Source organism: Glycine max, chromosome 17 (genome assembly GCF_000004515.6).
Source record: "Glycine max cultivar Williams 82 chromosome 17, Glycine_max_v4.0, whole genome shotgun sequence".
In the NCBI taxonomy this organism is placed as follows: domain Eukaryota; kingdom Viridiplantae; phylum Streptophyta; class Magnoliopsida; order Fabales; family Fabaceae; genus Glycine; species Glycine max.
The window spans coordinates 2,887,946-2,902,684 of NC_038253.2; the positions used below are offsets into that span (position 1 = coordinate 2,887,946).

At 31.2% G+C, this 14,739-nt stretch overlaps 2 protein-coding genes across 2 annotated transcripts; both read left to right on the forward strand.

Moving 5' to 3' along the window:
- The first annotated feature begins 3,301 nt into the window (after window positions 1-3,301).
- LOC100799139 (S-adenosylmethionine synthase) lies at window positions 3,302-5,351 on the forward strand. Its single transcript, NM_001414467.1, has 2 exons — window positions 3,302-3,335; window positions 3,935-5,351. Exon 2 carries the CDS (start codon window positions 3,951-3,953, stop codon window positions 5,127-5,129), a length of 1,179 nt encoding a protein of 392 aa, NP_001401396.1. The 5' UTR covers window positions 3,302-3,335; window positions 3,935-3,950; the 3' UTR covers window positions 5,130-5,351.
- Window positions 5,352-6,855: 1,504 nt separating this feature from the next.
- On the forward strand, window positions 6,856-9,235 carry LOC100777009 (S-adenosylmethionine synthase-like). Its single transcript, NM_001317465.2, has 2 exons — window positions 6,856-6,949; window positions 7,533-9,235. Exon 2 carries the CDS (start codon window positions 7,549-7,551, stop codon window positions 8,725-8,727), a length of 1,179 nt encoding a protein of 392 aa, NP_001304394.2. The 5' UTR covers window positions 6,856-6,949; window positions 7,533-7,548; the 3' UTR covers window positions 8,728-9,235.
- Window positions 9,236-14,739: the final 5,504 nt, after the last annotated feature.

Genomic DNA, 14,739 nt, shown 5'->3' on the forward strand with positions numbered 1-14,739 from the left:
ATGTATAAAATAAAATAGTCAACACTGAAAAGAATGGTTTATCTTCAGATGATTCAAAAATTGACAATTGAACTATACATTAAAAGCATTAGATAATAACCAACATCATTCACCTAACAACATATAATCAGGATGTTAATGCAAATTTGAGTTTTTGGCAGAACATGTGTAGCCTTTAGGAAAATGTAAAGTGAACCATAACCATATAGTTAATATCAACTTCTTCTTGTCCCATTCAGTCTGACCTTGAATATTTCTCATGATGACGGGAAACACACATAATGCATGAAAATAATTAATTAGTCATGAGATTGCTCAATAGTTCCTTGTAAAAGTTGTAGATGCATTGGTTTCATTCAAACATTCAAATTTCAACATAGAGAGTTGAAAAGTCATGCATTTGTGAGCTCTCACTGTCCAAGTGGAATTAAAATTAAAATAGAATTCTAAACCAAAAAGTCTTGGGGGCACTAAGATTTGGGTATTTGACTAGGATGTTTTCCAACTCCCTTCGTTGTTCATATGCTCCAAATCAAAATCGACCAACAACCAGGTGATGCCGATGTAATATAATAATAATATATAAATATTATATATTTGACAATGGAAGGAAATTTGTGCGATTTAAACTTTATTTATACATATAAAAAAAATAAACGAATGAAAATTCTTGTTTGAAGGACTTGTTACATGCTCCAATGGAAATGGAAAAGCCAAATAGAAAGGGACCAAAATCTTTTAACTATTGCGTTGCATCCGTTGTTAATCTTGCACAATTTTTCAAGTGAAGGTCAATCGACAGACACACGTTATTTAATTACAAACCATAAAATATGATGGCTAAAATTGGAAAGAAGAAAATGGTGAATAATGACATTAAGCACCATCATGCGTATAGCAACGAAGTCATGCAAATTAAGGACTGAGAATGCACAATTCGTCACACTATCGATACGCGGATATGCTCACCAGCAACGAAGTCTTGTGAAGACGCGTTTGCAGGAGATTGTTCCTAAGAGCCTAAGTCCTTTTTGTTTGTTTTATTTTCCCAGTTCTTTGCTCTCTGTCACAAAAAAAATTATATCTGTTTATGATTTCTTTCTGGTGCAAATTGTCAGTGTTTAATACAATTCTATATTTAATTTAAAACTTGAAACTACTAATTATGATTAAACTGAGATAATTTGGTATTAGTTGATCTACATCTAACAAAATGTGATAATTTGTTGGTAAATCTGCAAAAAAAAAAAAATTACAAATATGTTTCAGAAAAATTAATAACAAAATTTGTCGTTTTCATGGTGTTGGTCTGAGGAGGATGTGGTGGCATCATAGAACTCTCCTACGGACCATTCTTTGCACTTCAACTAGACCAGGGTCAGAGTTGGTGGGGATTTAATTATATTCAACCATATCACTTTCAAGTTTCAAAACTTCATACTTCGTATTATCAAAAAAAAAACTTCATACTTCGTGCGTTCGGTAATCGGTAACATTAGACTTTCAACTTATCAGAGTTTTTTTTTTCCTTCCCATATACTACTTCGATTTATCAGTTAACACTTAATTTGAATGGTCCACGAAATCGAAATAATGGGTGACTTTTGTTTAATTAATGTGAGAAAAATCTAAATATTTAATAAAGTTACATATTCAAATTCAAACTCAATATTATCATTTTTTTATCAATAAATATTAATTTATTAATTTTAATCAAAAATACCAACCGGAAATTCCAACCAACAACATCAACATCTTCCCGCTCCTTTCTCCCTTAAGGACTAGTTAAACACTGAAACAAATCTTGTGTCAATTAATACCATGTTCAATCTTATTGTAAAATTTATTTGTTATGCTAATGTCACATTTAATATGTAACTACTTATTTTAAAAAATAAATAATAATATCATAGCACATTATTTATTTTTAAATTATTATGACTAAAAGCAAACAAAATAAGTAAAAGATCATAATCAAGATAAATATATTAAAAATATTAAATCTAGGAACAATTATTACCTCAATAATTTAAATATTAATATTTTTTTGCAAAAAATATTAAATATACATGTGATATTCATTTATTCTATAAATTAAATATTAATTAAATTTTATGTTTTGATTCATTTAATTAATTTTTATGCAGATAATAATTTGTTTTATTTTGTATGAAATATTAATTTCTTTTTTTTCATCGTATGAGTATGAAATACCCATCAATTTTATTTATAACTAATCTTCTTCATAAAATCTAACTAACCTCTTTTTAGTGACATCTTTTTTTTAATTATATTTTTTTCATCCACTAAACACAAATCTAAGATTTTATTTAAGGGATTCAAATTAAGTTTCACTCATATCACATTATTTATTTGGGAAACTTAAACATATGTGCGTGATTTTATTTTATTTTGTTAAAAAAATATATTGATTCTTGTTGTATAAAAACTAAAATACTTTTTGCTTGATTATGCTTTTACTCCCTAAAATTTGAGATGAATTCAGTTTTAGTCCCCCAAATCTAAAAAATAAAATAATTATCTAAATTTAAAAAATACATTTTTAGTCCATAAGTACTAAGCTAAAATTATATTTTTTTTCAAACCCGTTATTAATCCCTAAACAGTAAATCTGAAGGATGAAAAATGTAATTTTCAAATTCAATAGACTAAAATATTATTTTCTTTTAATTTGAGAAACCAAAACCAATACTTATTTTTTTTTTTAAACAACAGTTTCATGTTAGAATGCCTCATGGCATGAAAAAAAGCTTATAGAAATATCTATACATATTGAAGAAGTTCTCCCATTTACTCACGTCCAAAGAAGACATGAATATTTTCCTACCAACCAGACTAATTTTTTGTTTTGTTTACAAAAGTATTCAACATTTGATTAATCATATATGGATTTTTATGCCATTAAAAATATTTAATACAGATGGTAGAATATTGTGAGTAGGAGTAGGGGTAGGCAAGCAGGGATTGGAACGAGAGAATGAGAGTCAAAACCAGAAGATGGCATGTAATTAATTGTATGCAACAAACAAGTCAAAATCAGGTTTGCCCAACACCAGACCAAAGACTGGGGTTGGTTGGTAGGCGTGGTGGCACTTTCCACATTCATCTCAATTTTCAAATCAGTCAACGGTTGAGATTCACTCTGACTTCCCCAATCTAAGCCGTGGATGAATCTAACCCACAATCCAATCTCCTTACTTAGCGGCTTTTCCATCATTTACTCACCCCCTGCCACCCGGTTTCCCTATAAAATCGCAACTCAATCCTCACTTCTCAACTCGTTCATATCTCTCTGTTCTCTTCTACCTCTCAAGGTACTCACTCATTCTTTTCCCTCGTTCAATTTCGGATCTTGCACTTCTTAGTTGCTTTGCTTTGCTTTTTCCTCAACTGGGTTGATCTAGGATCTCTGTTTCCCCAAAAGCTTTTACACAAATATGAACTGCACTTTGTTTCTTTAGTTGCTGTGGAATACGCATTTGGCTTTCAGTTCTAGTCAAAATCATATCCTAATGCCCTTTCTTTTATGTAGCTTATGAATAAAAATTTCACTTCCCGGGGCCGGGGATTTTGGATTTCTCATTAAACTTTGACCTTGAGCTGACTGAGATGGGGTTTTAGCGAATTTTGTAACTGTACTTGCTTCTATGTAGTTTTTGTTTATTTGTTTCTTATATAGCCAATTTTGTTTGAGTATATGGACATCTATGTTAACAGGAATTCGAACTTTGAGCAGGGGAATTAGTCCATCCCTTCCCCTAAATCCAACATGCATGTGTGTGTGGTTAAAAAAAATGGCACTTTTGGTTTAATTTCTGTTTTACCGTTTTCTCTGGCTGAATTTTTGCATGTGTATTACTCTGTTTGTGAATTTCCTCTTTGGCACTAATTCCATTTTGTGTGTGTTGTGTAGTTTTTGAAGTATAGAGATGGCAGAGACATTCCTATTTACCTCAGAGTCAGTGAACGAGGGACACCCTGACAAGCTCTGTGACCAAATCTCTGATGCTGTCCTCGACGCTTGCCTCGAACAGGACCCAGACAGCAAGGTTGCCTGCGAAACATGCACCAAAACCAACTTGGTCATGGTCTTCGGAGAAATCACGACCAAGGCCAATGTTGACTACGAGAAGATAGTGCGTGACACCTGCAGGAACATCGGCTTTGTCTCAAACGATGTGGGACTGGATGCCGACAACTGCAAGGTCCTCGTCAACATTGAGCAGCAGAGCCCTGATATTGCTCAGGGTGTACACGGCCACCTCACCAAAAAACCTGAAGAAATTGGTGCTGGTGACCAGGGTCACATGTTTGGCTATGCCACTGATGAAACCCCTGAATTGATGCCATTGAGCCATGTTCTTGCAACAAAACTCGGTGCTCGTCTCACCGAGGTTCGCAAGAACGGTACCTGCCCTTGGCTGAGGCCTGATGGGAAGACCCAAGTGACCGTTGAGTATTACAATGACAATGGTGCCAGGGTTCCGGTTCGTGTCCACACCGTGCTAATCTCCACCCAACACGACGAGACTGTCACCAATGACGAAATTGCTGCTGACCTCAAAGAGCATGTGATCAAGCCTGTGATCCCAGAGAAGTACCTTGATGAGAAGACCATTTTCCACTTGAACCCTTCAGGCCGTTTTGTCATTGGTGGCCCTCATGGCGATGCTGGTCTCACCGGCCGCAAGATCATTATCGATACTTATGGAGGATGGGGTGCTCATGGTGGTGGTGCTTTCTCCGGCAAGGACCCTACCAAGGTTGATAGGAGTGGTGCTTACATTGTGAGACAGGCTGCTAAGAGCATTGTGGCAAGTGGACTTGCCAGAAGGTGCATTGTGCAAGTGTCTTATGCCATTGGTGTGCCTGAGCCTTTGTCTGTGTTTGTTGACACCTATGGCACTGGAAAGATCCCTGACAAGGAGATCCTTAACATTGTGAAGGAGAACTTTGATTTCAGGCCTGGTATGATCTCCATCAACCTTGATCTCAAGAGGGGTGGAAATAACAGGTTTTTGAAGACTGCTGCATATGGACACTTTGGAAGAGAGGACCCTGACTTCACATGGGAAGTGATCAAGCCACTCAAGTGGGAGGAGGCCTAAGGCCATTCATTCCTCACCGCTGTGTGCTGGGAGTTTTTTGAGCTTTGCCCTTATCATATCTATAATTTGTTTCATTTATTTTACTTAATTCGTGTGTGCTTCTCACTTTCTCTTCCTCCTCTCCATTCTATTTTGTTTCTTCTATCCTCATATGTAATTTTTTTACATGATCAATTAAACGTGATACAAAATTATTCTTAATTAGCACGTGTCCTTGTTTCTAGTCCCTTTACTTTTGAATGTCTATGTCTACACATACATATAGGACGTTTTACTTTTATATGTGTGTCAGCTTGGTTGGAATTCTGTGGTATCCGTTTATCAGTTAGTTCAGGTGCACACAAATGCGACAATTAGTTGGTAAAACTGCAAGAGATTTTGCAAATATCATACAAATAATAACAATAAATAGTTTGTCGTTTTCATGCTGCTGGTTTGATCTTCGCAGTTCACACTGATCAAACTAAACAACGGTGTTTGGTAATATTCAACCTTCTCTCTTTCAAACCTTACTACTAACCTCGTGCGTTGGGTAACATTAGGCTTCCAACTTATCTGTTTTCTTTGCCATAACTTGTTGCCAAAGAGTGTTTGTTCATAATAAGTGTTGGAGATATAAGAGTGTTGGAAAAGTTTATTTGCCATAACTTGTTGCCATAAAGAGTTGAAGTAACCTCTTGATAGGAAAATGGCTCAAGACAAGCTGTGAATAGAAGTCAGAAAACAAGCAAATGAAGTAGAGTAAGTGGAATAAACAAAGTCCAATAGTTTAGTGAACTTATAATCATGTTGAGAATGAGAAGGATCCACCCTCACAAAAAAGGTTATTGCCTAATTAATAGTAGGGATTGAAGAAGTATCAATAATCAATAAGAGGGACATTTGGATTGACACAAACTATTAGTATAAAAAAAAAATGTAAAACTAAATGGACAACAATCTAAGAAAGCGAGTATGTGTTGTACTCGGAAAACATAACATAATGTGATTTTGATTGTGGAAACTGAAAACAATAACATTTAAGTTTTATTTATCTCTTTGCCTAACAATTTTTTTAATTACTTTTTTTATAGTTTTTATGATGAAGATAATTAATATTTTTTACAAATATTATATTTTCCTTTTTACCATCTTTGAAGATAATTGCTTTTTTTTCCAATTTAGACAAATATTTGAGTATCAATGATATTCCTTTTTAATCCATTATTGCAATTTAAAAGACCATCAATGATTACATTTTCAATCAAATGACTTTATTAGTCTTCACTTTACATCGATTTAAATCAAACTAATAATTTTGTATGGACTAAATCTCTGAACATTTTTATATTTACAACATATTTTAACATTTATTAAATAATTAGTATTTAATACTATTAGTAGAATAATGGGAGTAGCAGGAGGGAGGCACTGAGAGAATAGAGATGGCATGGAAGTAAGCAATCAAGTCAAAATCAGAGTTGGCCAACCCCAAAGGCTGTAGTAGGTAAGCATGGCCCATTTTAGTTTTTACATTCATCTCTCATTTTCACCTCAACGGTTCAGATTCAATCTGACTCCCCGATCTCAGCCGTGGATTCAAATGCCACCTCAGGCACATGCAATTCCAAATGGATGAACCTAACCCACAATCTAATCTTGTTACTTAGGGGCTTTTCCGTCATTAAATGACACCACCTACCCCCTTCTCCCTATAAATGGCAACTCAATGCCCCCCTTAGAACTCGCAGCGCTTGATTTGAGGCCAGGCAAGCCCCACTCAACCACCACACCTCTCCTCGTTCACGCTACCCCTTTCTGCTCTTCTTCTACCTTTCAAGGTACTCTTCTTTCCCTCTGTTGCTGCAACCTTCTCTTTCTTTAAGATTGCCTCAATTTCGGATCTTGCACCTCTGGGTTGCTTTGCTTTGCTTTTTCCTCTACTGGGTTGATTTCTGTTTCCCTAAACCGGTTTAGACGAATGTGAACACTACTTCTTTTGTTTAATTACTCTGGAATACGTGTTAGGCTTTCAGATCTAGTTGAAATCGTATTGCACTTTTAGGGGGAGTTTGGATTTCTAATAAGAAATTGACCTTTTGCTGAGAATTGGTTCGGTGATTAGAGGGTTTCCGTAAATTTTTGAAGTTTTACATGCTTGTATCTGTTTATTTTTGTTTCTCACATCTATTATTGTTAGGTGAAGGAAATTATGTATTGAGAGTCTGTCTGATACTAAATATAAACACCTCAATAGGGGCTCTAACACTGATTTTATCATTTGCTGCTTGTGTGTATGGTTAAAGAAAGGCAATTGTGTTTTAATTTTCTGCAAGCTTTCGTTTGCTGAATTTTATGCATATATTTTCCTCCCTTTTGTGAACTTCCTTTTTGTAGTTCTAATTCCATTTTTGGTGTCTGCAGTTTTAAAAGTATAAAGATGGCAGAGACATTCCTATTTACCTCAGAGTCGGTGAACGAGGGACACCCTGACAAGCTCTGCGACCAAATCTCCGATGCTGTCCTCGACGCTTGCCTCGAGCAGGACCCAGACAGCAAAGTTGCCTGCGAAACATGCACCAAAACCAACTTGGTCATGGTCTTCGGAGAAATCACGACCAAGGCCAACGTTGACTACGAGAAGATAGTGCGTGACACCTGCAGGAACATCGGCTTCGTCTCAAATGATGTGGGACTGGATGCCGACAACTGCAAGGTCCTCGTCAACATTGAGCAGCAGAGCCCTGATATTGCTCAGGGTGTACACGGCCACCTTACCAAAAAACCTGAAGAAATTGGTGCTGGTGACCAGGGTCACATGTTTGGCTATGCCACTGATGAAACCCCTGAATTGATGCCATTGAGCCATGTTCTTGCAACAAAACTCGGTGCTCGTCTCACCGAGGTTCGCAAGAACGGTACCTGCCCTTGGCTGAGGCCTGATGGGAAGACCCAAGTGACCGTTGAGTATTACAATGACAATGGTGCCAGGGTTCCTATTCGTGTACACACCGTGCTAATCTCCACCCAACACGACGAGACTGTCACCAATGACGAAATTGCTGCTGACCTCAAAGAGCATGTGATCAAGCCTGTGATCCCAGAGAAGTACCTTGATGAGAAGACCATTTTCCACTTGAACCCTTCAGGCCGTTTTGTCATTGGTGGCCCTCATGGCGATGCTGGTCTCACCGGCCGCAAGATCATTATCGATACTTATGGAGGATGGGGTGCTCATGGTGGTGGTGCTTTCTCCGGGAAGGACCCTACCAAGGTTGATAGGAGTGGTGCTTACATTGTGAGACAGGCTGCTAAGAGCATTGTGGCAAGTGGACTTGCCAGAAGGTGCATTGTGCAAGTGTCTTATGCCATTGGTGTGCCTGAGCCTTTGTCTGTGTTTGTTGACACCTATGGCACTGGGAAGATCCATGATAAGGAGATTCTCAACATTGTGAAGGAAAACTTTGATTTCAGGCCTGGTATGATCTCCATCAACCTTGATCTCAAGAGGGGTGGAAATAACAGGTTTTTGAAGACTGCTGCCTATGGACACTTTGGAAGAGAAGACCCTGACTTCACATGGGAAGTGGTCAAACCCCTCAAGTGGGAGAAGGCCTAAGTAATTCATTCCACTGCTCTATGCTGGAAGTTTTTTGAGCGTTGCCCTTATAATATGTCTAATATCCATAACTTTCCACGTCTCTTACTCTGTGTGTTTCTCTCCTCTTCCTCCTATTTTGTTATTTGTATGTTCTTTTGTAATTTTTTACGTGATCAACTAAAAACATGTACTCTCTGTTTGTATGTATGCCCTACCAATGTGTCTCTTAATATCAATATCAAAAAGAGAGTGTTCAAGTTAATGTTTGGATTCCAATGCTTCTCTCGATGAAGTTCGAGCTGCAAATTTGGTCATATGATAAATGCTAGGCAAGTGTGTTGTTGTATACATAAAAACTGCTAAAACTAAGGTGTTAAATATTACTGGTCATGTAAGATATTGTTTTCTAAGTTTATAGTTAGTAGTAAATAATAGTTACACTATTAAACAAAGTAAAACCTTTCAAAAAAAGAAAACAAAGTAAATCATATTTTATGTCACGTCCTCCAGAAACAAAGCTACTGGCATCTTTTACTTGCTAATTATTGTAGTATCTTGTTATGTTGCTTTTTGTTTACCTTCCCGTCTTCATCACCATTGGTATTGAGAAAACAAGTTTGAACAATGTGCACATTTCGAGAACAAGGACAACTTGATTAAGTGCTGTGTCAAAGTTCAGTGAGTAATAATTGATTATTTCTCATTTAATTTTATGATTTATTTTTTGTCCAAAAAATAGGAAGTCTTCTCTAACATTTGTTAATCTATTGATTGGTACACCATCGTGCTGCTATGGCCCCTATATATCTTACTTTTTCTTTTTCTTTTTTTTTTTTCCGTTTACAGAAAAACTTATTGAAACAAAACCATAATACTAGTCTTTAGGATTTGGCTAGGGAGGAATAGAATATTGAAAAAATGGTAAGCAACAAGACTATAAAATATATATTTTCAAATGAGCAATAAAATATATAAATATATGAAATTAATTCTAAACTTAAATCAAAAAATAATTATTTATAATTAAAATTTTAACATTTACTTTCCTAATAAATTCATCATTTATGAGCCTTTTAATTACTACAGTATGTTAGATAGTATCAAACACTATTATTCGAACCAAAAAACACTATTATTGTACAAATAAATAATGCGACAAAAATAGAAAAAAAAATTACATAAATTGTTATATACTTTTATTATATGATCATAATATTTAATTTAGACAAGTTTTGATATATATAATTGCTTAAAAAATTACTGTTCTAGAAATATTCCATAGCATTCATAATTTCATTTTATCTTTCTTTATATGACATCATATTATTTATCATACTATATCTCTTTCTCACATTAAGTGTAAAAAAAAGTTAAAAAATCTCCACCATTAATTTTTGAATTTAGACTGTGATTGCAACTTACACTTTGTCCTCAATAGCTCCCTCCCCCTTCGAAAAAAGAAACTACAACGAGTCATTTGGACTATCCATATATCTGAGTCCGACAACCAACGTTTCCGTTCATCAAGTCGGCCCAAGATAGTCATGTAAACCCATGGTGTCTGAGAACAACAAATTCTTATCGACCAAAAATGATAATTGGACAACTAAAATCTTACCAAAAATGAAAAAACAAAAATAAAATCTGATCCGAATAACAATGAAAAGGAAAGAACAAAAAAAATTCTTCGGCACACTGAGGGGAAACCATCAACGGGTCATCTTATAAGAACAGGTGGAGCCATAGAAACCCTATCCTTTGATTGATTAAGAGCAAAAGAACAAAAAGATGTTTGATCTCTCGAGAAATAATGCTGTTGCCTTTGTCATAACGATTTTGAACTTTTGATATATAATCTTAAGCCACTAGTAAGCAATTTCACGTAGCCCAATCCACACATTGGACTACTATTAAGTATCAACAATTCATTCATATGTCCAGACAAGGAGAAATTAATTTTATGAAATCAAAACATAAAAGATATTTAATATAAATATAATATCTATGGAATAAAATCACTTTTTATGTATTTATTTTTTTAATAAAAAAACAACACATCACTACAAAAAAAATTCTCTTTCGTTTAAATAGCAGCATTTGTTCTTTTGGTAGTTAGTTATATAGTTATGTGTTTTTTTAAGAAAGTTATGTGTTATTTTTTATAAAAAAAAAATATTAGGTAACACTTTAAAGATATTTTACATTTTCATTTAATCATGGATTACCAATTACAGTGAAATTATTAACTATTATGATAATTATCCTAAAAAATTATATTTAAGGTCATTTTTAATTGATGAATATTGGATAATGTCATTTTTTTATACTAACATTAAAATTATTTTTTTTTTCAAAATGATTTATAAGTTAGGCTATGTTCAGTTAGATATTTTAGTTAATTTTTAAATTTTTTTATTAACTAAAAAACTCATTTGATTGTTTGGTAAAAAAAATTAATAGTTTCTAATGTTTTTTAAAATTTTGGTTTCTAACTTATAGTTTTTTATTTTTATTCTTAATATATTTATTCATTTTATTTGTTATTTTTTAAAATAAATCATGATTTTATTATTTTTCTGTCATTTTGTATTTTTTAGTTATTTCAATAATTAATTTTACTAAATATTTTTAATTTAATAAACTGATTTTTCAACTACTAGTTTTTCAACTTTCAATTAACTTTCTAATTTTCAATTAGTTTTTTTTTTGTTATTTTTGCCGAAGATAAGCTTAATGAGTTAATGATAATGTAGTACCAATATAAAAATTTTGTACAATAATTAAAGGAAAAAAAAACTTTACAAGCGCATTGAATTAAATTCATCCGATACATGCTGCTTACAAGTTACAACAGTTTATTACCCGCACGTTTAGTGTCGCATTTTTTGGTCATGAACGTGTATTAAGTTGAAGAAAGTAATAATAATAATTGCTGTAAAAAAAAAAGAAGAAAGTAATAATACTTGGTTCTTCATTACTGTGATTATGAACAATTTGACGAAAATTTTGAAGAAAACTTAAATGATGAAAGTTAAGTGCTATGTGGGATGGGTGAAGATAAACAATTCACCATGAACAGTTGGGGTAATGGCGTGATGCACAGATTGCTTTTGGAAAGTGCCAATGTGACATGAAATTGCAAATTTTGAAAGAAAACACGTGTGTGGTGCTTCTATTCTTCTGTCATGGATGAGTGCCAAGGGAATGATCAATGAATGGAGCAAAACAGTCATTTTTTAATAATCGTATCATTTGCTGCGGATTATTTATTCATTTTATTAATGAGTAAATAATATACCAATTACATTTAATTTTAAATATTCTGTAAATATTTCTTAATTTTTTTTTATCACATCATTAACTTATTAAACTTATTTTTTTCTTTACAGGTGTTAAATACTTGAATAACATTTAGGAATATAATTATTTTCTTTACCGGTGTTAATTTTTCTTTATTGGTGTTAAACTTAAATAATATACTTATTTTTTTATCTTTCCTTTCCTAATAACTCATTTCTATTAGGAATATAATTAAATATTTTCATCAAGATCATTTTTTTATTTATTTATAATACTCAAATAAAGATGTGATAGAAAAGTATATAAAAATAAGATAGCAATGAAATAAAATTTTAATTAATATTTTTTAATAAAAATATCAAAATAAGTTTTTTTTTCATTTTCTTTGCAATTATTGAAAAAATAAAATGAGATTAATAATCATAAACTAATAGTGTAAAATAATTTTATATTATTATTCAATTATAAATTATTATTAATATGATTAGGATCATTATGTAAAATTGTTTTGAGTGTATATTTTATTTTCTCAAATAAAATATAAAATAATTTAATAATTTTGAGATGATTAACTAAAAATTAAAAATAAAATCAAACACCCTTTTTTTTCTCACTTTTCACTACTGTATTTTCACCTGTCAATTTTTTTTATCTCGTGTCTATACTTTTTTTTTAAAGAAAAATAGTCTTATGTTTGTTTTAACTACTTTTTTTTGGAAATATATTTTAAGAAATTACAAGTTTTTACTTTTTAGAAATTTAAACAGATTAATTTAACTCCGTTGATATTCTATACAGTATTTGTCTCCCCAATTTGAAATATTAGTCGTGTTTTTTTATCAGATACTATTATTGAAGGAATACAAGAAGATGCACTCACATAATTTATTTCATTAATATCAAATTATTTTAAGCAATGAAAATGTTAAGATAAAATAAGAGGAAAAAAAGATTATATATTATTTTTGTGAGTTTAATAGTCATATATTAACCTTCTAAAACATTTTTGCAGTCAGTGTATTATTCTTTTATCTTATTTTATTTTATGTTGTCATCATCTCATTACAAATTATTATTATATATATAATAAATTTATTAAGTTTTATAATAATTATCTTTAAAATTATAACAAGAATTGTAATAGAATAAAAATGTAATTTCATACCATCATTACCATTAAAGTCATAAAATAAAGTTAACCATAACTAATAATTCTCTTTTATGTTTTCACTCAATAAAATAAAATATATGATTTAAAATGAAAATTTTAATTCTATAACTAATATATTTTTTCCTCTTTTGTTTAACACAATTATTTAATTATAAATTACAGTTTAAATTATTTTAAAATAGTTATTTTAAAAATTAATAATTTTATTATATATAATAAATTATGATTAGATAAGTGTGTGTAAAAAAATTTATATTATTAATACATAATTTTTCTCTCTCTAGTATTTTAAATTTGACAAAGTATTTATGTTAAAAGAAAATATGATAAAAAAATTAATATTTAGAGAAAGAAATTTATTCAAATATGATTTGAATAAAAATATTTTTAATAGAAGATATATGCTGTAAAAAAAAAAAAATTGTTGGGCATGACGAGGAACATGTCATGATCCATCGAAAGCATTTTCTGACATCAAAGTCCACTTTGTTTAGTGGTAAAAGCAAATAACGAAAATAGGACACTACTTTCTAATTTCTATCTTCGTCTTTATATCGCCTTGAAGCAAAATTTCCATTCATACTGGAACATGTGTTTGGATCATTGGATTATGTCAGACAACATAAAGGGAAAATTTTAACTTTTTATGACCAGTAAGTGAGTTTCTGGGAACATGCTTGCTTTTAGCTTTAAGTATATTAATTGTTAATTTTTATTTATCGTGTCACACGGTTTAGCAATTAAAATATTTTAATAATTTCTGCTACAGACATTTAAAAATTAAAATTAAAGAAAAATATTTTTTTAATTATCTGTAAAGATGAAAATATTTTATCAAATTAAATAATTTATAAATAATAATATAAATTTGAAAAATTTTGTTCCCTAAAAGGATACATTTAATTTCTCATTTTCAATAAAAAAAAATGATTTATGATACATTTCTTGAAAAAGGTTAAGGACATAAAATATAAGACATGTCAATGAGAAGCAAACATATAAAATAATTATTATTAAAATATATTTGATTTGATAAAATATTTTATTTTGTAACCCGTTTTTTAAAATGATTATAAAATTCTACTTTATTTTTATTTTTCATGTAGAAAATATTAAAAACTGAAATAAAATGAAAATAATATGATATAATTTTAATTATTTTAAAAGTAAATAACATAAAACTAGTTATAAGGTTTATTATGTGTGTAGATAAAAGAAACTTTTATTATTTTATATAATATATTTTTTCACTCAAGAACAATATATTTATGATTTTATTTCAACATCTCAACACATATATGATCAGATGGCTTATTTCTTTTGAATCAAGTGAAACTATTTTTTATTTTTATAGAACACAGTTATTTTTTATGCAGAGATAATTTTGCTCAAAATTAATAGGATACGATTATTGGGAGCAAAAAAGTTATCCCTTTGAGAATTTAGCTTAGCGTCGTTATATATTTTAGATTCAAATTTAAGATATCTAATTAAACTAAAATAGATCTCTAAAGTAATTAAATAGAAATATATTATATTTAAATTTTAGTGCATTAAAA